This window comes from Convolutriloba macropyga, chromosome 4 (assembly GCF_964194025.1).
Source record: "Convolutriloba macropyga chromosome 4, txConMacr16.3, whole genome shotgun sequence".
Classification (NCBI taxonomy): Eukaryota; Metazoa; Xenacoelomorpha; order Acoela; family Convolutidae; genus Convolutriloba; species Convolutriloba macropyga.
In genome coordinates, this window is record NC_134471.1 from 80,761,849 (window position 1) to 80,789,249 (window position 27,401).

At 33.8% G+C, this 27,401-nt stretch overlaps 1 protein-coding gene across 1 annotated transcript in view; it reads right to left on the reverse strand.

Moving 5' to 3' along the window:
- LOC142337926 (ephrin type-A receptor 4-like) overlaps window positions 1–27,401 on the reverse strand; it is a 48,692-nt gene that overhangs the window by 16,591 nt on the left and 4,700 nt on the right. The window contains exons 2-10 of the mRNA XM_075387564.1: window positions 25,349–25,431; window positions 23,594–23,718; window positions 20,460–20,697; window positions 19,496–19,648; window positions 18,637–18,847; window positions 13,185–13,359; window positions 11,978–12,267; window positions 705–938; window positions 24–170 (exon numbers count right to left, since the gene is read on the reverse strand). Of these exons, the coding sequence (XP_075243679.1) occupies window positions 24–170; window positions 705–938; window positions 11,978–12,267; window positions 13,185–13,359; window positions 18,637–18,847; window positions 19,496–19,648; window positions 20,460–20,697; window positions 23,594–23,718; window positions 25,349–25,431 (1,656 nt within the window). The remainder of the gene's footprint in view (window positions 1–23; window positions 171–704; window positions 939–11,977; window positions 12,268–13,184; window positions 13,360–18,636; window positions 18,848–19,495; window positions 19,649–20,459; window positions 20,698–23,593; window positions 23,719–25,348; window positions 25,432–27,401) is intronic.

A 27,401-nucleotide genomic window follows, 5' to 3' on the forward strand; every position in this document is an offset into this window, starting at 1 on the left:
TACAAAATTGTCAAATAACGAACCTTCGATAGTCAGGGGGTACTGTTCACTGCAAATGACATCACCATTATCTACTCCATTTTCATCAAGATTATCATTGTGATCCCCACTATTTCTATTGCCACTGTTGTCCAGACACACCTTCAGCTGATAGGACCCACTTTGCATCACTGAAAAAGATCACAAACTGCCCTGTCAGATCAATTCTTTCTGAAACTTCGGTGTTTAATTTGTAACTGATGGCTACAGATTTTTAGTTTTCAATCAAAGTAAAAATATTTTGCAAAACATGTGCTTTTTGTTTAAACCTACAAGAAGTTGTCACAATTTCGTTTAATCGTCAAAGACAAAGTTCTTTTAACAACAGAGGCTATGTTATATACACAAGATCGCAATCTTTACAACTTTGTCATAAGATTCATAACGAATAATTAGGATAAAATTCAAACACCAGAAAAAATCTTCAACTTATATTAGGGCCTTAATTTGTAAGCTCAGATTTGTTTCAAATTTCCAAAAAGCCAAAAATTTACTTTTTTTAAGTTGTCACTTCACAAAAAGATACAAAGCAACTTTTCCGTTAGTGCCATATCTTTACTTAATGATTTACTATGTAATGATACCTGCTCTGTAACTTGGGGGGGGGGGGGGGCATAACGTACTGGGGGCACAATCGGGAAAGATCTGAGACAAATATAACTCACGTGAAAGTTCATAATAGGTTGTAATACAGGTATAAATCAAGAGCAGGTCTCCATTTCGGTGAACGTGGATGTTGAATCTAACAGCTCCTTCTTCAGATCCAGAACGAACTGAGGGTCCATTGTGAGAACGGAAAGAGGAAGCCGGCTCTCCATTGATCGGGGGATCCAGCACCCAACTTAGGGCTATCTTCTGACTGTGGGGTAGTTGGTGAACTTGAAGTTGGTTAATTGATGCTAAAACAAAATATATCAATAATCTTTAAAAAAAAATTAGAAATGCGAACTTATTTAACTGTTTCATGGTTTTCATCAATAAATTTTAGATTTTGACGAATTTGAAATTGTTGGAGAAGAAATATTGCCCAAAATTTATCTCAACTTGTTTAATTGTCCATCTTTCTTAATCGGAACGATGATCACGGTTAGTTTATTATCTCCGATCATTCATTGCTAAACTTAGCCAGCCAATTCATTTCGACAATTAAAAATTTACTCAATTAAAATAACTTGTCCAATCACGTGACATACCGAAGACGCGGGGATAGAATCTCGAAAAAAAATTCAAAACTTTGCGAATTAGAATATACTTTTCAACACACTTGAAAAATTCATGCCCTGTTGTGAAAAAATAATGCACGCTTTACATAGACTAGGCAAGTACGTACGAGACCAAAAAATGTCAGTCATTCTGCATTTAAGCGTAAATAAATTGACGTGACCTCGAGGTATAGATTTTTTGAAATCAATAGCACATCTATGATAAGATATTGTTCAACTTCATCAAAGGTTTTTGCCGTTCTCAAAGATTTTTGTTTGCCTTTTGAGGAGGTAGCTAAATAGCTTAAAGCGACTAACTTCAACACAAGACAGAATTAGAAAGCATGAAACAGTTATAAGTTTTGATGTAACTAGCCGTTTGTTTAAATGAACACGAATTGATTAAAAACAAGAACCGATCAATTCTCTCCAAGTCATAATTGAGCTATTGATCATGCTTTATTAAACAGTTTCAATTGCTTTTCTTTAATCTCTCAGATAATCACAAAATTATTGTACCATCATCTCTTTCAATTTCACTCACTAAGATCGCTTAAGGGCTCAATTTTACGCATTGCTAAGTCTTTTTTGTAGATTCTTGACTTTTGAAAAGGCAACACACTTAAACGTATCACGTTTTTGTCAGCCAGAATATTTGGTTTGTTTTGGCCGCGACAATTATTCTGAGCAAATTATAAATTGATACTTTGTTAATAAGTTAATAAGAGGGCTGAAAAAATCAGTCTAGCGCTGATAAGTTCCAAAAAAGACAGATTTGAGCTTAAAAACCACAGATTGAAACTCAGCACTAACTTGTAATCACTAAATAAATGGGATTGGCTACAAATCTACCTAAATGACTTAGAATATATACGTCAGACAAAATAGCCCCGGGCAGTAATCTGAAAAATATTGGTGACAACCGTGAAACACTTAACATGATTTAGTTGACGTTTGAGAGAAAATAACCATTGCAAAAAAATATTTGTTATCGCTTGAAAAATAGTAATAAAGAAACTGAAAAACCGAAGGTCGCCAAAGAGCAGTAATTTTAGTAACATTGAACACTGAAACATTTCTGCTGTGAACTGATAATTTGGCAATCCGATAACTGACAAATCGTGAAAAGGATTTTAAAAAATAAAATTAAAAGCAAATATCATTCTATCTGGATTTTATTCAAAAAGCTAATTGAAATCAGTTGCTTTGAAACACAAAGATTGATTTTTGTCAACCCTAGGTAAAAAAATATCAAGCATTCACCAAAAAGTTTGACAAGTTGTCAAGCTGGCCTGAAAAAAGTATAAACTGAACCGAATATTGCCACCTAGTATTGGAATGCATAGTCAAATTTACAAGCCGAAGCACAATTTAGCTCTTAAGATCTTCCGCGAATTTTGCAAAAGAAAGCCTACAAGTCTTGCCTATACACGCTTACTTAGCGTAAAAATCCTAAAATCAACACAAAATCTTTAAGAATTTTCTCACACAAAAGTGCTTAGTCTGGAAAAATCTTTTAAGATGAAACGCGCAAGTTCACGTTGGACAATAAAAAAACTTTCCATATACCGTAGGAAAGAAAATTTTTTCATCGAAAAATGTGTGTCATGGCTTAATTTTTACGCACGTTTCCCAAAAAAATTATTTCCCGAATTCACTACAATCTAAACTCGATCAAACGAAATTAAAGCGCATAATCGATTCAATTTCAGAACACAATCTTTCCTTTCCTAATTAAACAAAACCATTCAGCGATCAAAATCTAATCGTTGATTTTAATTCAAATCTTACGAAGTATAGGCTGTATTAACTTTGCTAATGAATACCAGAAAAGTAGACAACCTGTATTAACAAAAAAAACCTCACCCATTTTGGAAAAATTTTGCATATCAGCGCATATCATTTACATTGTAAGATTATCATATCACCTCTTATCTCGTAAGATCTTGCAAGGTTCCTCTAATGTAATACTTACCAGTATGGCCCTTTTTCAAGATTTTTAAAGATAGGCGGGTTAAGTCACACTAAGAATGCTGAATTATAGAAAATTTAAAATGGAAGTTCAACAACTCAATACAGCACTCAAGATACACGCGGATCAGAAGTCAAAACAACAACGAAGACAACTTATTGCCAAAGGCAAAAGACATGTGGTCTTGGTGCGCTTCGTGACTATAATCTTGAATATTATTTGCTCACCTGGTCTTGAAGCATTCCATTAGCTGATAATTTTATTGCGTGAAATGAAAAGTGCACAAAAATTGAAAGAAAAACGTAGAAGCAACTCACATAGAAGCCTTTAATTAACGGGAGAACCATTTGCTTTAAAAAGTAAGAAACAACGTTTACCGAACAGCTCAAACTTCGATTTTATCCCATTTTACAATACCACTTTTAACAGTACTTCAGTGAAAAATTAAAGCGATTATCACATCGCATGGAATCAACCGATTAATTGTACTGTTAATATTAAGATAATAATGAGACTCTGGTAATGTAAAATTGGATAAAATCGAAAGTTAAAATGTTCAGTATAATTTTTTCTAACTTAGCATTTATTGCAATTTGTTCACCATTAATTAAAGACTTCTGCAAGGGCTACTTCTAGATTCTTTCTTCTAGATTTCGTGTCGCAAGAAATGCAATTAAATTATCAGCTAAGGAGATGGTTCATGATCAGCTGAGGAAATAACGTTCAAGATCATAGTCACCTATCGCACCAACAGCACATGTAGCTTAACCTCAACGAAAAAGTTGTTTTATTGCAACTAAGAAAAAATTTTAATTTGCAAGGGCTGATTCTAGATTTTGCCTATAATTTCTTAGAGTTTCCCCATTTTGCAATATTTCTGTGTATTCGCTTTTATTCACACCTCTTCTCAAAGTTTTATTTAAAAAATTTCTCTAAAAGAGTAGTTGACCCAAAAACTTTTCAGCATAGTCAAATATTGTAAAAATCTTTCATTAACACCTCAATCTTTTCAGTTTAAGGTGAACAAACAATGTTAACCATAATATCACATGTTGTTCTTGTTTACAATTGACAGCGACTCAATATCCTCTCTAAATCGCTCTACTAGCACACACAAGCAACTAGTTTATAATTAATTTAATTAATTCAAATCATTTTCATTTACGACCACTGCTTTTTAAACCACAGGTTATGTATTCAGGCGTCATGTACCATCAAATCAGCCGCTTAGAATCTAAATGTGAATTACACGTGTCCTGAACGCTTCTTTAATCTTTGTTACTCAGAGGCGATCACTCGTAGACAATTGCCGTAATAAAATGCTAAAGGCGCCCTCCACACTATAACATGGCCGGCCTCTAAGCAATAAAGGTGCTTACTACATTCAATTTTGATACATTAGTTTACAACTTTTGAGAAAATAGCCACTTTTGGTTATGGTTCTCAAAGTTGTAAAAACTGTTCTAAAGAGTTGCGTTTGCTCCGCCACAAATTAACACGCATCATAATTTGGATAGTAATTTCTGATAAGATATGCTTCTAATGTTGTAAAAAGTCTGTCTTCTGCGAACGCCAAAAGTTCGCGAAACAGAGACAAACGGACAGTTTATAATTTTTCTTTTGAGTCATTAATCGGTTCCTTTGAAAACACTGTACTCCACAAAACAAAGAAAACGAGTCTCCAAACGTGTACTATAAAAAAACGAAAAATTTTAAACGCCATTAAAAATCTCTTGTAAATCGCGCGAAGTTGAAGTAAATCCGATTTTTTTCCCTACCGTACTAAGAGCAAGATCGAATCTAATTTTTGTAAGTATATATATATATATATATATATAATATATATATATATATATATATATATATATATATATATATAGAATATATATATATATATTGAATGAACTTATAATTACAGCAACATGGTAATCAAAACAAAGGTCAGAGAAAGAAATACGTTTAATAAAAACGCTCCGGTTAAAAAGTTCACAAAAAATTTTAACGTTGCATCTAATTTACATCGATTCTTGTATCCGGCGCACAATAAAAATGATTCTTATTTTTTGCATTCGTTTCCAGGCAACGTAGATGAATCACCTAAATGGTTTCATATTTTCCGTGCCTTTTAGTGAGAAAATGATCGAACCCGTTATATAATCCCCTATAATTGGGTCACAGCTTCTCAACAACCAGTAATCACAACGTTAGTTTTCAAAGAAAGATTTTTACAGTTTTTCCAAAATCTTTGCACTAATCACGAAATTTTTCAGAAAAAAAAGAAGACTAATTAGAGCTCCTTAGCTTAAAATGCTTATTGATGCTCTGTCTAAAATACTAGGCACATGTAGAATGCAACAGTTTGCTGAATCAACAGACATTATTTGAGCTAGGTAGCAGTTATTTGCCTTTTGTCGGTAAAAACAGCTATAGGCTGTCCCACAAAAACAAAAACTGGTAATCAAGGTGGTCATTTTGATGCCAACGTTTTCCCTTTATCTCCATTTCATCTTTTTTTTTTATCAATTTGGAGCAAAAAAAACGCTGAACACGCGGAGATTCGAACCATGGACTTCCCAATCACTCACCAGAAGCACTGCCTACTCGGTTAACAGGCCCCGCTTGTTGCTATGCTGCAGTTGTTTTATTTTAGCAACAAGCTTTACTTCGGAGTGAAAACATAAGAGATCGCACACAAATGAAAAAGTCACGTAAGAAATCAAAGAATGTTCTAGAAGAAAGCAAAAACGGTCAAGCAAAAAATTTGCATAAAAAAGACCAACACGTTTACAATAATTGCTACGAACTTTGTTCGAGAGCAATTAATAAAATAAATTTTATACAATTAATATTTATTTTGCTAATTGTTTATCTTCATGTTAAAAAATGCCATTAGGTCGGTTTCCATGTGCATAAATCAATATCATGTTTTTAAGAACTGGTAGAGACAAAACAATTGAGATAGAAAAGTAGGCTCATGCAGTGTTTTCTTAATTATTACTTAATTCGAAACTCAATTGACCCCGAGGGTCAAACAAAACATGACAATTTAATTTCTTCAAACCACTTCATGGTTTCAACCACCAAAAACTAATTTTGGAGCAAAAACGACAAATTGAGGCTAATTTTACAAAAAATACAAATGCGGTTCGTTGTGACAAATTTTTCAGTATTTTTAGGTATTCCCAGGGACGGGTAATTAAAACTTGGTCATTAGTAACAAACTGAGACCAAAAAAGTCAGAATTTTTACGATGAAAGATGCATCTAAGTTATCAACGAATAATCGAATTCAATCATTGACAATTTTTACACACCTTCTGATAGCCAATTTGACCATACATACAAACATACATAAAGCATCAATTCACAACACCATGAACAACCGAGAACATGGCTTTCATTGTTTGAAAAACACGTATTACATCGTTTTGATGGTACAAATTGTGTGTAATAGAAGCCGTAATTTGTCTATAATTTGACATGGATTGACTAATTGATAGATAATGTATCTCGAACAAGTCTAGTTGACCAAAAGTGGGGGGCCGTGTGTTTTTTGTGTGACAGGATAATTGTTCACAAATAATTTGCAATTTTTCACATCAGATCATGACAGATTGCTACCATGTAAAACATGCTCATGACTTTCTGAAGTAAAACCACACTAAAAACACCACTGTTTGCTTGATTAGGTGGCAATATTAAATTTTTAAACTGATTTTGTTCACTCGTATATCACCTTAACGCAGCGAACAATGTTCGATGATCTGATAACAAGAGAGACAATGTTTCTCTGACTTCACAAAGTTCACTCATCGCCGAAAATGCCCGAGAGCGATTTTTGTCGTAATTAAGACATTGAGCAGCGTGTTATAGTTTGAATATAATATTGTTAAATAATAAATGAATCGCCTCGAGATATATTTGTTTTTACAAGCGGCACTGCGAACATTACAGTATAGTCTAATTCCTCGGTTTAAGTTAAACAGTGATGTCAAATTCGGCTGTCAAATTTCTCAAAAATGAATTTGAGAAGAATTTGAAGTAGAGAAAAATTTCTTACGAAACACTACATTAAGAACTACATAAAAAAATTTCTTAAAATTCAAATATAGCCAAACTATACTATACACCTTTCACTTGTATAAAACTTAGCATGTATTAACTTCATCACTTTTCATTTCTGTAAAAAAAACAACCATTCTCTCTCCAGCGAGTTTCAGAAGTGCTTATAGCTTGGAAATTATCAAAATATATTGCTTCTACTTCATTATTATCGATAAAAAACAATATTTTTTAAATTTTTTACATCATTTTGTCTACTTTTTCTAAATAGAACACCATCGACATGTTTCAACTAACAACTCTACAAACAATTTCGGATTGGGATAAACTACGATAGTTGGGATAACGTTATCAAAACCAGGTTAATCCCAAACCAGGCTGAACATAATTGTGAATTAAATACAGTTTTCTACTGCCGAAATTTTAATCGTCCCTTTTCGGATGTTACTTTATACAAATTTATACATTGAAAACCAAGACTCGAATTCAATTATTAGCATAAAAAACTGTTTTTTAACCTTAGAACAGGAATTTGTACCGGTTATTGCTACATAAAGCGGATATCTTTCGCCCTATTTTCTTTTTATCTTGATCTGATAGCTTCTTTTTATAATTCTACATCTTACAAATTAACATATGTTACATGCAGAATAACTTCCTTGTAATTGGTTGTGACCCAACACAACCAATCATGGTGAACAAATTGAAACTGAGAAAACATGAAAACAAAAAGATGAAAAAGAAATGAAAGGATTTTGTTGCAATTTGCAGCCGGATGTTTAGACGGAAACAATCGACTCTCAATAGAACACTAACATATACTTTTATATACTTTATTTTCATTACAAGCTAACTAACTTCAATACATAGATTAAAGTGGACCCATTAAACTGGGAAAAGGGGCTTGTTCAGCCCGGAATTGTATCGAACAAAATCGAATTCCAATTTTTGCCGTCCCCTTTTAGTTAAACAAATAATTTCGTCTCTTTCACGAAATCACAGCTAGAATATACATGTAATTTATACAAAAATCATTATTATTGCTAAAATTTTGTTGTAAATATACGGAAGATAATAAATTTTGCAAATTATGTCGGTCAAAATTCATTGAACCCTATATTTTGGGTCAAAGAGATGTTTATATGTCTATTTTATGTTTAAGGTCTAAATTAACTTCATTTTGTCATGATAGACTCTCTTATGATAATGTGTCAGTTTATACATTTTAATTTGTGTCCATAATAAAAGGGGAAAAATAAGTTTAGGTATACGCGAGAAACAATGACACGCTTTGTTATTAAAAGGTATAAGACTTTAAATCGAAAAACTGAAGAGCAATGATTTATTTTCTGTATTTTAAACACAGTAGCAATGAATAAGTTCTAAATTAAAATAGAACAGCTTCTTCAGTGCGCACTATTTTGTACTTATTTGCAAAAAAAATTTTCAAAATCCAATTTTTGTTGCAAAATTTTTAATATTAAAAATCCTCTAATGTTCATTTTAAGAGTTCATAACTACAAAAAAATTATACCAAGTTCGGTCATATTTCAATTTAAATTAGAATTTAAGTTATGAAACAATTTTCCATCATGTTAGCATTTCCGTTATTTTTAGTACAAAAACAAGCGAAATACAGATCGGTTGCAAAAAAAATATATTTTGAAAAATGGGCAAATAAACTGTTATAATCTTCAAATATTTAACTTTCGAGGCCTTGACAAGAATTTTCCACCATTTCCCAAATAAAAGGACTTCAAAAGTTCAGCTGAACAAACTAATAAAGTTTGCTATCAACAGCCGCGAGATCAAAAAGTTGAAAAAATTCAACTGACTAAATAAATTTGCAAAATGAAACATGTATTTTTGTCATCTGACAAATATAGTCTTGTTAAAAGCATCTGTTAGATACATGAAAAACAAACAATTTATGAAAAAAGCATCCGATTAAAACCTAGATTTTGGGGATAAATTTATCACGTACAACATGCGTCCATTAGCATACATTAAAAATTCCTGTTTTCCTTTCAATAATAAACAACCCAAATATGAAAATTGAATTATTTCAATAAATTAAAACGATTACGCATCACTGTTTATTTGTTTACAGCTATCCTTTAAGTTGAATTGAATCGTAAGGAAACCACACCCCAAAATACAATTAGAATTCCTCACTTTTTGTCCTGTGAAAATTGCTTTAGGGGATTTACTATATTACATTGTCCGAGGAAAGGGAGAGCTCTATACTTCATAGTTGGCTTCATATAATTAAGGCAGTGCCCTTATAAGAACACATCCGATGTGTGTACAGGGTTAAAACACCTCTACCAAAAAATAAAGTATGAACGGGAAAAATGGATCCAGTTATGGGATTATTTTTGTTCAATTCCAAACTCCTGATTTTCAACAAAACTGAAAAAACAAACAAACAGTGATTGTAGAACATTCTCAAAATCAGTTTTCACTTGAAATTATCTTGAAAAAACAAAAAATATTAGACAGCAAATATTTCCAATTTTGAAAAGCATTCAAGCGCACATGCAAACAATTTACTTATACTAATTGCGCGCTCGATAACTAAAGTATTTTTCTGAACAAAACATCAAAACGATGTTTATTTTTATTCCTAAGTTACTTTTTCTCCTTAGTCAGTTATTGATTTTCATGATTTCCGTTGCATGTAATTATAAACCCTGGTTGTATGCAATTTACATGTAATTATGGTGAAACTGCAAGCTGACTGAAAGAATTTTTAGCAATTTATCAAACTGAAGATTCTTTTATCAAATTCTATTAGACTCTTTCTCGGGGAAAAGTTATACCCATTTTAAGCGCACACTGTGAACCTGCAGTATTTCTCAATAGGTACTGAAAAATGAGTTTTGTCCGAAAGTGCTCTGAATCAGTACTGAAATATCTAATACAGTACTGGAAATCGAGCTGTTTGTGGTATTGAGTGAATGTGTATTACCATAATGACATTTATCCAAGAATTGAAACTTAGTTTTGAGGCAAGAATTGAAATATAGTTTTGAGGCAAAAATTAAAACATAGTTTTGATGCAGGAATTGAATCTTAGTTTTGATGCAGGAATTGAATCTTAGTTTTGATGCAGGAATTGAATCTTAGTTTTGAGGCAAAAATTAAAACATAGTTTTGATGCAGGAATTGAATCTTAGTTTTGATGCAGGAATTGAAATTTAAGCTTTGAGGCAAGAATTGAAACTTAAGTTTTTGAGGCAAGAATTGAAACTTAGTTTAACTCTAGACAAAAATTGGGGACCCCACACAAGCGAAATTAGAAATTAGTGTAGCCATCAATTCTGTTGAATCATAAGTTTCCTACAAGAATGACCTCGAATAAGTTAAGTGCCTTGAATATTCTAATAGGGTTGATTGATCTATATAGTTACAGAAGTTACCATTTAACACCTTTTCTATTAAGACACGAAGCACTTTTCATTGCCCCATATTCAAACTAAATCACACGCTTAAACTCTTTTGAACTCTTTCAGACATTACAATGTAAACATAAATAATAATATCCATAAATTTATTTATAAGCAATCTGATTAATATCTGATTATAACTAGATAAATACTGAAATGCAATTTTAAAAGCTGAGGTAAATTAATGAATAAAGTGAGAAGTATTCTACGCATTAAGATCTTTTGTTCTTAGGATTGGTTTCTCTTTGATTTGTTAAGTTTGCCTGACCCAATTTCTGGCTTTAGAGCTGAACAGTTTTAGGTCTCTAAGAGCGGGTCTTGAGCGATAGCTAGTTAACCTATTTCTAATACCTTTGAAATCGCCCATATTTAGAAAAACAAAAAGATCAATAGCCTAAAAATCTTGAGGCTAAATTCTAGTTTGAAGAGTTAATTTATTACGTTTCAACGAACTGACAATAAAAATGTGATAAACTAAGAGAACCATCAATTAGATTTTGCACTAAAATTGGTCAAATGAAAAAAAAATCTTTCAATAGGCTGATGATTATTAAAAATACTTTTATAAACCCACTCGAAGTGACGGCGCATTTTAAAATTCCACAAAAATATTCAAAACAAATAAGGCCAGGATTTGACCTTTGCGTCATGGCTTCAAACTTCAAGTTGTGAACAAATTTCTAGAACTTCATCTCAAGCGCCAACCCCAACCACCCCCCCCCCCCCCCCCCCCCCGTATTTTCTATGAATCAGTTGATAATAAAAGTAAATTGAGAGCTCAAACTCTGCAAAGTTTAAACTATGTTTGCAAGTTTGTTTGAATTGCAATCAGTGTTATAAATGAGAAGGTGTGATAGTTTGCGAATGAAACTTTTGTTATCGATTCTGAGCAGACGAATTCCCTTCTTAATCAAGGTCAACAAACAGACAATCAAGTCAATTAATTAATCAGCTACCGGCCAGTAACTGCCGCATTTCTGGCAGGAATAAACTGTTTGATATCGTTGGTTGATTTGCCAAAAAGAGTTCCAAAAATTTGTAAAACCATATTCTAAATCACTTTGTCCAACTTAAAAGTTTAATACGTCTTGTTCAGATAATGCTAAAACCAATTAAACAAAATCAGGTACACTTTTTTTATAGATTCCTGAATTATGACACAAACCGGATCTTTCCCATTAGAGCCCCTCAATCATGATGAACACACCATAATAGGGGGCTATTATTTCGTGGGAACGACCCCAAAAAACTTACGTTGTTTTCCTGTCGTAAACTGCGTGTCAATGAATTTCGCAATTCTTCGTTGTCCTCTCGTCAAGTAGTTTTCAGAGTATATAACCACTGTGTGTCTGGTGAATGGCCTCAGATTTCGAAGGGTGACCTGATTCTGTGCCCGACCATAACCAGCTCCAGCGAGGGGCATGACCTTTCGGTACCTCTCCCATTTGCATAAATCACACTGGACTGTGAAATATTCAACCAGGCCATCTGGCTGTTCCCACTTTATAGTCACATCTGTGTTGTCAACATGAGGAGCGCCATATCTAAATTGAAAAAAATGGGATCTATTCTGTTTTGCCCCCGCCCCCAGCTTAGTCGGCTTATATCTTTTACGCCCCCAGGCGCACGTGCTATTTTTTTACATAGTAGCGTGCTATAAAACAACATGCAATTTGTAAGGAGGGGGGAGGGGGAGGGGGAACTTGGGGGGGGGGGGGGGGCAAAACAGAATAGATCCAAAAAATGAAGCGAAAAACTTTGGCACCAAAATAATAGGGGTTTCAGCTTAAAATTGCAAGGAGAGATTGTTTTTTTGCGTGTTTCAAGTTGTGATTTTGTCAAACTATTAGGTGATCTTGATTCATTACGATTTTTAAACGATTTACAATGTATAATGGCACGTGCTCTGTAACTGAGTACCCGTACCTAACAGTCAATGACAATCAGTACTGATTCAGAACCATTTCAGAGAATTTTCAAGTTTCAGTAATGATTCAGAAGGATTTCAGAACCAACTGTGATATGATTTCTGAAATACTCTGATTCAGGGTGAAATTCAGAGAAAATATTCAGCACTCTTCTGAAACAGAAGATAATTCAGAATGAATCACTGAGTTAGCTCTGAATCAGACAAATTCAGCGCAAAATGAGACCTGAATTAGACTCTGACTCAGTACTGAATATGCCTTAGAGATGTGTACGGGTGGTACATGAAGTACTGGGGGAGCATAACGGAAAAATCCCACAAATGGTATTAGAACGCTCCAAGTACGAATTTATGGGAACCAATTTCGGGTCTTTCCCATTACAGCCCCCCCCCCCCCCCAGCTTAGTGGTCAGATAACCTATAGCCCCCCATCATGGTAAATATACCATAATGGGGGGCTATATTTTCATGGGGGGGGGGGGGCTATAATGGGAAAGACCCCCAATTTCTCCCCCACAACTTATTCCAACTAACATTACGGGTGCTCTCGGGGGTTTGTCACAAATAGCCTTTGCAGACGCGTTGACTGCTCTGTAGTATCCTTTATTACAGTTGCAAATAGCACTTCCCTCTTCCGATTTAGAGTTCATTGGACATTTCTCACACTGCGAGTTATCGTGTGTCGATTTGAAGTGGTCCGGTTTGCATGCTAAAACAAAAAAAACATTGCAACAGGGATTTAAAAAAAATATACCATTGAAGTATTTCATTTGTTAGTGGATTGGATCTGTTTTTCATTCTTCGTAGAATCTTTTTTTGCAACCGGGTGTGAATAAACTGACGCTCGTTGATGCATTCATCACGGTTTCAGGTGGACTAGAGGTGAGACCAACCAATAAAACTTTAATATACTATTGTAAATAGTTATAGTCCCTGGTTAAAAAGCCCAGATAATTTTCTATGGTTGCACCCCTCAACCCCTATTGAAAACCGGCTGAGACCCTTGTGTTACATAATATTTCAATTTGGCGATGGGCTTAATTTCTGAATAAGAGCAACTTAGGTCAACGAAAAATCAGAAAGTCAAGCTTGAAAAACTCACAGGAGACGTGAAATCGAAAGAATGTTCTAGAAGAAAACGGTCAACAAAAAATTAGCATAAAAAGACACACTTTTACGATAATTGCTTCCAAATTCCTCCGAGAGCAATTAAAAATGGATGACTATACATTAACCACCTCTGGTTCTTAAAATCTAACTTGTTTACATATCTGATCACACCCTCTGAAATCTTGTTTATCTCTAATGTTGACTTACTGATTCAACAAACTTGGATATTCTCGTTTAATTTGCTCTTCGAAATTGACAGTCTACATAGAATTCATGACTTGAAACTTATTGAGTCATTTTGAGATCATGAAAACAGTTATAATATTCTTCTAATTTATCATTAAAGAACAACAAAAGTCATTACCGAAATTAAATTTGCAGAAACTTAAAGTTCATTAGATCTAGTTCAAACTTTCTGAGGTCAACTTTGGGCAAATTTGTTTGAGAAAACAATCGGGTGAATTGACATTGATACTGGTGTAGACATAATCGCATAATTTACGCTCCAATTGGTATGTCTGAGTAGGTTGTGTACTGTGGTGACAATTGACAGTGAGAGTTAGGGTTCTGTTTATTGTACCATGGCTAATTTACTGCAAAATTTACCAAAGATTATCTCACTCTGCTCAAAGCAAGCAAAATATTGGCTGGATTCGCCACTACCTACATGCTTTGCTCCTTTGAGTCCAAAGACACTCTAAGCAGATGCTGGAAAATGCCGAAAACGGACATTTCTCGCAAAGAAAAAACCGATGTTCTTCAATTTTTATTGATGTCTCAATTTTTTGCCAACCATTGAACATCAATATTTCAGCTCACTAAAGATATGAATTTATATGGTCAATTTTGACCTATAAACAAGTTTTCTTGTTTTGATTCTAGGCGATAGCTGTCTTTTGCTATCGACCTTGACTCTTAGTCCCTACAGCGAAAGTAACCCCGATTAACCGTCAATTCATCGCGGCTATGATCTAAATAAACCCGTCCCAGGGCGCTCCCGCATCAAGGCCATAAGCTACAATAATAACCCAGCCCAGGGCAAACTTAAAGAACCTAAAAAGATAGGTTATGTTTTAAATCTTAATATTTTTGTTTTCGGCAACTTTATACGTCTGACGTGTATTCATGTATAATAACCTGGAAGCGATACATATTTAGAATATCTTTAATTGTAGATAGATGTATTTGATAAATTCTGTGCCCACAGGCACATCTCATTCAGACAAAATTACCCCTAAGCCATCAACTTCTAATTTTACCCTAACACATTTAAACTCCCCCGCCCCTTTTTGCATTAATCATTAAAATACCCCCACCCACCCATTTTTGAAACTCTGCTGTTGGTATATCAGCTAGATACTTGAAGACATATAATATACGAAGAATCGAAGACGAAGAATCCTAAGAAATATTTGGGTCGAGAACAAATATTTGTCAAATTTGATTGACTATTAATTTCGCAAATGATAGCAGCAACAATAACAAGAACCGTGTCTTGGTAGTTTATCTAGCAGGCAATAAAATCTGGGCAAAAATATAAAGGACAAACACGCGAACTGGGGCAAAGCTAAGAGAAACTTGAAGATAGGTTGACTTTAGGAGGAGAGATTTGAAATATGAGAGATATCTCCGGCCATAAAAGGTAGTTTAACTTTCTTAGGGTCGTAAAACTGTCATATTTTGCTAATTTAGAGACCCGATCATAGTTCGACTTGTCTACAAAATAACAAGCCAAAACCTGTACAAAACATTGAATAAGTCACGTTTACGTTTGCCCGGAGAAGTCGAAACCTAACCAAGCAATGGTTAACCAAAAAGATCAATTAGAACTAGATTATGACATTGCACAGAACTTTGACCACGTCAACAATGTGAAAACTACCTTTCACCGTTAGAATTCTAGTTTCAAAAAATAGGTGATAGTTTTCGCAAAATTGCAGCAGAACCAAATCTTGCTGCCATTTTCATGATAAAACGTGATAAATAAGCACATCAAAAACAAACAAATCATAGAACAAACGTTCATAAGAAAGTCTCCAGCTCAGAAAATCATTGAAGATGTTCTACAAAAATTACTTGCAAGCTGAAACCCCACAAAAAGCCCAAATTGCCAATTTTTCATCCGAGCTTCGCAAATATTTGCAAAAGATCTCATTATCATAACAGGTAATTTCAGTGAATGAATTCGAAAGCCAACATTTCTGAATGCCAGTTACATTTAAGATTTCCATTAAATTATCATTAATTCCTACTCAATATTCTAACAACTCTTATAATTGACAAGTTAACTCTTTCACTCAATTCAACTTAAATCTTTTCTAATCTTTTCTGAGCTTGTAAGATTGAATTGAGAGGATCAGCTTATTGAAATTGGCCACTAGCCTGACCAGAATATTGATAACTAGATTAATAGTTAGATAGTGATAAAAAGCACATTGCTAAAAGCAAATTTCCATTCAAAAAGTGCGAAGATATTTGCATATCTCGCTTTAGACATGAGTAGCTAGCTCTACGGCGAAGTTGTGATAACATATATCCAAGAAAATTGAATGCAAATTGTGGAAAATATAACAAGGATAGGGAAAATGGGAATGGAATAGGATGGAAAAGGCATGCAGGGATTACTTTGGGTAAAGTGGGCTAAAGAGACATTAGAATAAGGGTGGTGGGCTGGGGAGGGTAGTAGTGGAGAGAAATTCTTATCAATCAATTAACACTTTCCTCTGTCACTTCTACCCCGTCACTCAAAGCGATAGAGAGAGATAGAAAGACCCGCTAAAGTGGGTATGTAACAAGGTAGCTTATCATCCCATTCCATGCGTAAATTGTCTGTCATTTTCCCTTTTTTCTGCATGTTTTGTCACTTTTAACCCAAAACGATTCATTTTTAGACCAAAGAAACTTGCAAATATTTTTTATTTCCACTTTTACTTTATACCCTGTCAAAAATTCAAAAAAAAAACATTTTTCAAATACTGATTATTTGAAATGATTTGTGAAAAACAAAATCGTTTTTAAAAACCTTTGAAAAAATACTTGACATCATAAAATAACTTTTTGAAATCAAATTTCCTCGAAAGAGACAAAGCATGCATGCTTCAAAACGAGAATTTAAATACTTAAAACATTTTCTTAAAATGTTTTGAACACGTGAACGTCTTTTCTATCAACATCAAATCCTGACAATTCAGAATTGAACGGGGAGTGAAATCTAATCCTCTCAGAAGAGAAAGAAGTTTGCTTAGCTGACAATCGTTAATTGAAGTGGGGAAGTGAATGAGAAACAATTCACACAGAATCTAATCACAAGTCTGTGAATAAATTACGAGCTCAGGTGTGTTTCGAGTTACTATGACAAAATACACAATCTTTCTCGCTTTGGAAAATTTTGCCTTTTAATAAAGCGTCAAAATTGATCATATTTTAGCAAAATTAGCAAAATCTATTTTATAATCCGCTTTTTGAAGTCGAAAAGATTCAAATACAAATCATTTTTGTGGATTTTTAAACTCTTACGGACATTTTAATGGCTGCTTGACTTGGAAAATGCGATAAAAATAACAAAATTACTTGCGCAAAAAAATTTTACCTCTCAGATTTGCAAACACTAAGGCCAAAAATTTAATTTACTTGTTTTCAAGGAAGTTGATCGGACTTAAGTTTGATCAAATTATACTCAACAAATCCTCTTCAAACACAAGAGATGTATTCACAGTTCGATCTTTTCAATTAATTTGGGCAAAAAGTAGGCTCAACCGGGGAAACAGAAGAATAAAAAGATGTACAAAGTGGGGAGGGTTATTGAACCGTAATGATATATAGATTGATAGATAAGTATAGTCAACTATAGAACATAGAAAAGTAATCAGCTGCAGTACTAGCAGCAACTAGGAATGGAATTTCATACTTTGTGTGTCAATTAATTTGTGGGAAAAGAAAACAAAGACAGGCTTGTTCCCACTTCTAATCAAATCAACTCCGCTCTACTCTTGCGTATTATTCCTTTTCTCTTTTCCATTGAGAGAAAGATGCAATTTTAATAGAATGCCACTTCCATTTTAATTTGCCAGTCGCCCCCTTTCTTCCTTCAACCTCCTGTCTTTTCCTGTTTGGGCAATTAATCTAAGTCTTGTCTTACAATGAGAGCACACAGCTTGCCAACACGCTTTGGTCCGATCGCGTCAAATTGAAAATCGAAGAAACAACAACGCTAGCAGAGTCAAACCAGCTGATTGCGTTCTTATATTTGGATGGTTTTGTCTCGATTTGATTGATTAGAAAATCCAATATTAGGTCTGGAAATTCAAAATCTCAGCTAGCATCACCTTTGAAGTAACTCTAAGGAGACCGAGAACCCAAAAAAAACCAAGGAAAGTTTTGAAAATACACGTGCATTTTTTTTAAAAAAAAGAATAGAAAGGTAGCCACATTATGCGAAATTAGACCAGATAATCAAAATCAAATTTGAAAAAAAAACTTTTTATAGCAAACGCAGCTGTATCAGAAATAGATTTGTCGAGTGATATTTCTTGCTAGATATTGAGAGATAAAAACGAAGAGGGGGAGAGAAAAAATGAGATTACAAGAGTCTTGGGGGGGGAGGGGATTGCTGCTGCTCCAATCAGTTTTAGTACTGCTTTAATGCTTCTAAGAAAAACGGGATCTTTTCCGTTTGTGCCCCCCCCCTCCAGTACACTATGCGCCCCTAGTTACAGAGCACGTGTCAGTGCATAGTAAATCATGTAAAAATATTGCACGTGCGTCTGGGGGGTGCAAATAATATGCGCCCACTAAGCTTGGGGGGAGGGGGCACAAACGGAAAAGATCCGAAAAACGTACTTAACAGAAATCCTCACTTCGTAAAATCTTGACATACCTTCACAATTCTGGTCCGCGTCGGCTTCTCTGCCCACTGGGTCGTATTTGTTGGAAATTAGTGGTTCGTAACCAGGGTTGCACTGGCAGCTATCTGGGTTAAAATGGTTTTTGATCCAGCCTCCATTTCTGTCGCATATCATTATTGGTCTCTTTTTCCCCTCAACCACACTCGCGCCCGCAACACACCGGGTCGCCTCAACTCGCGTGTCCTGTTAATTTTGAATTCTAGATGTATCCAAAAACCCCAAAATTGATACCACCAAGATTTAATTTTCTTTAATTTTTAATTTTTATTTAATTTCAAAATTTTTTTACTCAACTCACAACTTGTAAACAAATCTCTGAAGATCGGAACATCCAATATGTCCAGCTTTTTCATCAGAATTTTACTGTTTCTCCATTTTTCAAAAAATCTAAGTTTTTTTACAATGGAAAAACAGCTGAACATATGTTCCAATGTTTCAAAGATTGATTCGAAAAAAGCTGAAAACTTTGAGCGTTCATATCTTCAGAGGCTCATCTAACTGTATTATTTCAAAAAAGTGAGTTAAATTTCAGAAAAGAAAGTTTTGAGATGGACTTAGAAGTGCTCTATTTGCCCTCCCTTGATGTTTTCCCAAATGGTTTTGGTAGGAATTCAAGTTCGATCTTTTTATATGAATAATTAAGTGGTGTTTATTGGGGGCATCGAATGTCGATAGAGAAAATCTCTCATTGTGATACAAAATCAGACTGTATGACCTTATTGTACTCACTCAGATTTGAAGCTCAGGACTCAATGATTATTATATATTTTTTAAAAACCAAATTAGTTGAACCAATCTGAAAACGAATATATTATTAGTCCGGATAGTGACCTTGAGTCCGAAACTGGCAGGATAGTGTGCATGTGAACTGACAACTTCAGGACAGACCAGTTTCTTCACTTGCATTGAGTATAAAGTAGTGCACGATCCACTGTCCTCAAATCCCAAATAGACTCCACTGCTGTTACCCACACCCAGTTCAATCTAAATTGTACAAGAATGATTGATTATACACTATAGTACCAAAAAGCTACATACAGCACAATTTGTGCGCTTTAAGCGTTACTTTTGCTCAAACGGAGAGAAAATTAGGAAAAATTGGAATAAAAATGGTCATAACCTTGACTCATGTCCTTATTAATTTGTCTGAAAACTTAATTAACTGTCGACCATATATTAGAAAACTAAGACCCTTAACTTCGCGTTATTAGAGAACTAATTTGAACTCAAAATTTTGTATTAATTGATGTTTGTGGTGTTTGCTTTTTAAAAATTTTCTTGGTGTACGTAGCTTTTTGGTACTATAGTGCATTAACTGACCATGTTCATATTAATTTGCTATGTTTACAAAATTAAGAAATACTGTGACAATAACCACACCAAATACTGTCTATGTCTATGGCAATCAAATTTCGCTGCAAAAACAATAATTTAAATGACAAAAAATTTGAGAACAGAAAAAATTATTTTTCCGAATACTAAAACTTTTTTATGTGATGTGCGATCGCACGAGTCTTTTTATTTTAGTGACGCTCAAAATTTACAATTCTTTGGGTAATAATCGCAATTTTTGTTTTCATCTGAATATTTCTTTTACGAAACCATATAATTATATTTGAAACAATTTTGCACAATCAATATCAACAGCAGCAAACTAGGTTCATTGTAACAATTATTAAAGGAATTAAAAGCGGGGTGAAATAAATACTCCACGTTAAATGAATGATAGAGGGTGGAGCTGATAGGGGTGAAAAAACGGGTCACCCAAAAATAGTTGAGCCAAAATAGTTATTACCTTCTGGTACCACCATTGAGTGTCTAAATCCCATTGAGTAGCGTACTCATCATATTCCTCCTTCTTCAGTATTTGGAGCGTCTTTTCAAACTTGAATGGGTCAACTTTCTCTCTCCTGTACACGGGCACATTATTCTCCACCAGTTTGTACTTCAGTTTCAAGTCATTTGAACAGGGTTGTCGGTTGCCCCCCTTGTTGTTCAGACGGTTCACAGCTGAACAGTCTTGTTGCAGGTAACTGAAAACATACAAATTCTACATAAACATCAAGACTAACGATGAAAATGGTTTTCAGTCCTTCCCCGAGTCCCAAAAGTGGAAGTTAAATCTCAAAATACTTGACAGAATAAATTTGTTTAGTGCATCTTCTTAAGCTCTTACTCAAACGTTTTCACAGTCCGTCCGTACGTAGACGGGAATCCAAACTTTTTTTGATAAAAAATTGCAGCTTGCAGAATTTGCAGCCATCTTTTGAGAAACTTTTAATTTGTAAATGTTAACACAGAGTGAACTAATTTTTGCAAAAAGGTATCTGATGGTCAAATGATAGAAATTATTATTCTAGATGGCATTGCATCCTTGAAATTATTGAAAAACTGCTGTTATTTCGACATTTTTCTTCGATTCATCTCACACAAATGCAAAATTAACATATTCTACAAAATTATTTCAGTTCTCATAAAATATAAATTCTTTCATTAGAAAAAAAGTTTTGGTCTAAAGATAACACCTCTCATTTCCACATAAAAAAATCTGATATTATCGATTACACTCAAAGGTCAACAGCCTCATATATCTAATATTACTATTTCAACCTGAAGTTATTCAGCGGGTATCCATTTTTTACACAACAGATCAACTTTGTATAAAACTTGTATAAAATTGCATTTCCACCTCACTAACTGTCAAAATTGCTAATCATTTCACGCACTTATTAACACAGGACATTCTAAAAACAAAGTGGGGTTAAATCCCGAAAAGCTGATCAAACTATTTGGGTAATTACTGAAAATCACTCCTCCCCTGTCTATATTTTTGTATTCCCTTCCCATATGAGAAACTGCATTAATATGACTCATATTTAGTTACAACGTCATTTAAAAAGCAAATCAGTTGAAATTACGGTATGTATTTTGGGCAAAATTGGTTATTATTAATCTGGTGATCAATTTAACTAGTGATATTTATTACTTTTTTAAACTATTCCCCATTCCTAATTTAAACTGATGTCTGTATATCCATTCATTTGTCATCAAAATTTCACTGCGGTGAAAAAGACAACCTGACAAAATGTCAGAAAGATTGATTACGTCATAAAAGTGACATAATTCCTGCGAACAAAAAGCCACGTGAAAAAAAGCGTGAAAACTATTTAAACGTGATGTTTAAACGTAATCAGAATGATGAGTTATTAAAATAACAATATGAACAGAAACGTCAAAATGACAATTCCGATTGAAAATTTTTCAAAAATAAATCCAAAAAATTTTATCTTGAGATAAAACACAACAAAGCAAAGGTAAAGCTTTAAAATTGTCGAACTAATTTCAAGTAAAAATTTTTCAGCCTTCACTAAAAAAAATTTTTAACAGGTGTTCGTGAGGTCATTACTAAGACAAAAAACAGTTCGTAGAGATTTATCATGTTTAACTATTGTTCCGTTTCAATTAAACTTTTCTTTAAAAACTCAATCCGAATTCTTTTATCTTGAAACTTTTGCTTTGTTGAGGTGTGAAATAAAGCATGAAGTAAATTTAATATTAATCAGCTCCAGCTATTTCTATTATTCGAGAGATTTCAAGAAGACAATGAAAACAAAAGGAAATTCTGCGCGACACTTTAATAGTTAACAAAGCTGCCTTTCTTGAAGTAAAGATTGCAAAAAGAAAGAAAACTGGTCATTTTTTGTTTATCTTTTTTATCTTCGAGTGTTCTGATGAATAAATTAAACCCACAGAAAAAAACAGCCTTCTTTTATACGAAAGTTTACACTGGACGGAACGGAATGGAAAACTTTTAACACTTTCATTCGATTGTTTGATTACGTAGAAATTTCACCTGCTTTTAAAATTAAACTTTTCTGTCAGATCCCGAGCTGTATGGGGGAAAAATTGGTGACAGTTGTGCGGGTGAATAGATTATGAATTTTAAACTAGTTAGTAAATAGTGAATGATTAAAGTTCGGCTCAGATCAGCTGCTTCGATTTATTCAGTTTCAATTGCGGAGATACAAAGACAGCTTTGAAGCTAAATTGAGGCGGATCAGATGAAAATGATGAAAGAAAAAGAGGAATTACCGAGAGAAAATCGAGAAAAAACTTCGAAAATATGACAAACCGTAATAACGATGATTTCATGCGAATCAACCGGTAATAATTAATCATTTATCTTTGATCTCAAAAAAGCAATATCCCGACCTTTTTACATTCTTAAAAAAACACTACGCATGAAAATAAAGTTTGCTGTGAGTCAGAAATGTGAACAATTTAGCTCTTAAGAAATAATTCAAGATATTTCAAAATAAATCGGTAGGCTGTAATTTATTGTCTTTCGGAATTACGCTTGTTCAAAAATCCCCCATCCCTTAAAAAATAACATTCCAAATTGATAGTGTTATGTTATACTTTCGAAGCAATTACGAAATCCATAAATATTCGGGAAATTTAATTCAGTTCTTATATAGCAAAGATTTGATCACAAAAACGGTTGTTCACGTTTTTTTTATATTGAAAACTGATCCTTAAAAAAAACCACAAAATTATAGACCGTTGAATACAAAAAACAACACTCAATTAGCAAGTTGGGATAGTGAGTCAGATTAAGGAGTAAGTGAGTAAGCAATTCATGGAAAAATGATCATACAAGAAAAGCTTTTTTCTGCAACAAGTAAATTAAAATTATAACCATATGGTTGGTTAAATATACTGGAAACAAAAAAATACTTAAAATCATTCAAACAAAATAATAAACATCAATCAATTTTCTTAAAGAATCACATTATAAAATTTTCTTCAGACTGTTTTCTTCCTAAAAATAAAAACAACTTTTAAAAGCTCCTACGCTACTATTCAAAGGAATTTTTTCATGTTGTGAGAGCAAGAAATCATTCAAAGTTTTGAACGAGTGCAACTAACAAAATGGCGATTTCGATGACAGCTGTCTGTGATACGTCAATGTATGGACTAGTAAGAGCATTTTTCGCATCCTCCACTTCTGTGTCACACACTCTGTAGGCCTTCTCTTTAGACTCAAAGTACCACTGAAAACACAAACAACAACTCAATCGGTTAATTTAAAAATGATGATAAGTTATCAATGGAAAAAAGGATCCTTGGATCTTTTCCGTTTGTGCCCACCAGCTTATTATTATTTGCACCCTGCACCCCCAGACGCATGTGACTTATTTTAACAATGATTCACTCTATAATGGCACGTGCCGTGTAACGGGGCGGGGGGGGGTTGAAAACGTACTGAGGGCGCATAAACGAGAAAGATCCATAAATGCAATTAAACTTAAACTTAGACTTCAGCATAAGAACATTCCGTTTGTGCCGCCTCCCCCCCCCCCCGACTTGTTGCGTTCATAAGTTTATGTTAATTGTGACTCTCAAGTGCAGGTGCTATAAAACACAAAATCAATTGTGTAATGGTATATATTCTTTATCTGGGGTGGTCATGAGGTTCTAAGAGGGGTAGGGGGAAATAACGGAAAAGATCTTAAATTTTAAGCATAATTACGCATTGTAATGGCATGTTTTCCGTTCTTAAAATATTTTTTTTTCAAGATCAACTAACGTTTTTATCTATTATACAAAAATTCTAGGCAACTTCTACTACCCATTCGGTGCCTCAATTTTATCAGGACAATTTACAAAAACAGATTTAGGCCTTATTAAACCATTTTATGTCCTTTTTCGGCGCTTTTTTGTTTGAAATCAGCGCCCGGTTTTTAAAAACACCTTTTTACGATCTCTTTTTACAACCTGCATTCGCACATTAAGGAGAGAGAGCCACAGACATTTTTTAATCTCAATCGATTATTCCTCTGCTAAACAAGTTATAAGTCTCTAAACTAGAGATAAATTGTTACGCTTACACGCTTTATATGGACATGCAATTGTAATTAGCAGGTGATTTAATCATGTATGTATTATGACTGCAGTAGATAAGGAGAGATAGATAAATGCAAAATGGGAATCACAGGGAACAAGCGTAAAACACCCGGTTGCAGGGGGGGGGGGGTAAAAACCCGCTTTCCTTTCTGCCTCTAAACAAATCAAATCACTGAATAGCAAAGACAACAAAAATGTTGTTGTTTGTTATTTTTTAACCAGGTGAAATAACATTCTATAAGCATTTAAGACAGTGTTGTTGTTTGATTGAAGATAATTTTTTGTAGCAAAACAGTTATAAATTTATGAACACTAAATCTGCTATCTATAAAAAGACACACTTCAAAGTCTTAGACTGATTGAAAATAAATAAACAGCGTTTTATAATCCTAAAAAGACAATAAATGAGTCAACTTCGTTTTTTTTTGGGGGGGGGGGGGGAACAATGATTATGACGAAATACCGTAAAATGCTTGTAGCTATAGGACTACACGATCACAGAGAACTATCGAAATTTTTGCGAAACAACAAAAACTCGATAAAATTGTTCAAAATGAGCTCAACTAGAGCTCAAGACCCATAAAAGATCAGTTATGGTTAAATCATTATAAGACTGTCAAATTTGTTAGCTTAATCTAAAATTATTACTAAGAATCATATTTTTTTTCTTTTTCAGAAGCCTTTAACCTCTATGATCTTGGTACGGTTACTAAAATTCTTCAATGGGTTCATTCCTGGTACTTATTAATTAGAAGGGTTGTCATGTTGTCAACTCACCCCGTCACGTGTCTTTCCCGGCACCCGATGAGTTTTGAACCCCCACTCCTCCAATTTGGTTTCTCTTGTGTCCAGCACAACAACTGAAACAAACCAGGCATTATTCACACACACTCAAAACACTTACTTCATGTTTTTTTTTCAAAAAAAAAATCTGAGTAATTAGTTTGGAACCCATCAAGTTTCTTGGAGCTAATAGCAAAAACATTGAAATCAGAGCCGAAAGGAATTAAACTTAAAAAATTTTACGATCAACTTGAAGTGGGCACTGCCGAACTAACAAGCATTGAAAGATGAAAGAATGGTGAGGTGTGATTTTGCATAAATCAATACCATAAAAAGTTGACTCATTGTGAAAATTGACATACATTTAACTTGCACTTGTGACTGTATTATTTGAAAAACCCATAATTCAAAAATTCATGAACACGAAAACTCAAATCCCGTTAAGTACGTGTAAATTCAACCACTATAACAGTTTCTCACAGAGAAGGGATGGCCATTAAAGCTGCCAAAAACAGTATATTTTCAAGATTTTGCGGCCAAAAAACAATCCACTGCAAAACCATTAAGAACAAAAATTATAAAAGCCATAAATTTGATGTCAAGCTAGAACTTTCAATTAAAGCTGAGCATTGCTTTTTAGCTCTAGACGCCAATACTATTACTCTTTCGGCCAGTTTTAATAAAACTTTGTTTGCTTTAAGAAGTCTTGAAACTTAAGAAAGTCCTTGAGCATTTAATATACGCACTGTCAAATCGCAACTTTGCCAGTTTAATGTCTGCAGTTAATAAAAATCTAAATTATTAAAAACCGGCTCATACATTTGAAAAATTCCTAAAAGGAACAAAAGAAATTTTATTAGTCATTGTTAGTCATTGCTCAACAAATTCCATTTATACCAAAACCAATTTTCAATTTTTGTCAATGGAACAAAAAATTAAGAACAGGTCATTACGCAAAGTTTTCCACACCTAAGTTGTCAATTAACAGTGAAAACAATTCATGCGCAACTGTGGGTGACTGAAGTGCTCTTGAAATTGTCACAACTCCTTTTTGTTCACCTTAAACTGTCACTTGAATTTTCCACTACAGGAGAGGGTGGGTTTTATTTTACACACTTTCTTTTCTGTTTAATTTTGCCCGCCGCAAGTTCAATTGCGCCCTTGCCTTGGCATAAACTAGACACTTTTCAAAAGGAAAGCGTAAGTGGGGGGAAGGCAGCCACAATTCAAAGCATTAATTTAAAACTGACAGGAAAAGCGTTCAGTTGTTTCCATTTTTCTGGCTACGATGTTAACCGTTACAAGCATTTAAGGCCGTCTGGCTAATTAGAATATGCAAATGCATTGTGGCGGCAAAAAGAGCAAATCACGTCAAGTAGTTGGCTGCTTCAGCTGTCAATCAAATCAGTTCACTCCTGTTCCTTCATTCACACCTTTTAATTTTCACACTTCCATTTGCGCTTTTTGCGGATTTCTCTCGTTCACACTTTTCGTTTTTTGTTCATGCTTTTAACGAAAAATTAAGCTTTGTAAAATAAGATCACTTTTTCCACCTTTTTCCACAACACACAAATATTTTCTGAACCATTTGAAAAATATTTTTTCAAGCTATTTTTTATGCTATTTTTAAGCTATTGTGATTCAGCTAAATGAATGAGTTTTCAGCATAATGAATGCTCAATAAAAATCGTTCTCAGCTATTTTTTTAGAAACAAATATTCCAAAAAACTAACTGCGTAAGAATATTGCAATCTAATAATGAAGTTTAGATACAACAAAGAGAGAGAAAACATGCAAATTTATTCAAAGCAATAGTATCATAACCAAATATCTGTCAATTTCCTCAAATTGGATGACACATTTACCTATTTGTCTGAGAGAAACTAGAAAGTCCTTTTTAACGTCAAAAAAGTAATTGGGCCTTCTTTAAGAAGAAAACGCTCTGATCATATTTGCTTATTCTTTCAATTACAACTGAAAATTGTGTACTTTGTCAATGCACAGTACCGTTTGATTCTTTTGATTGCCAACAATTTTCGATCTTTTT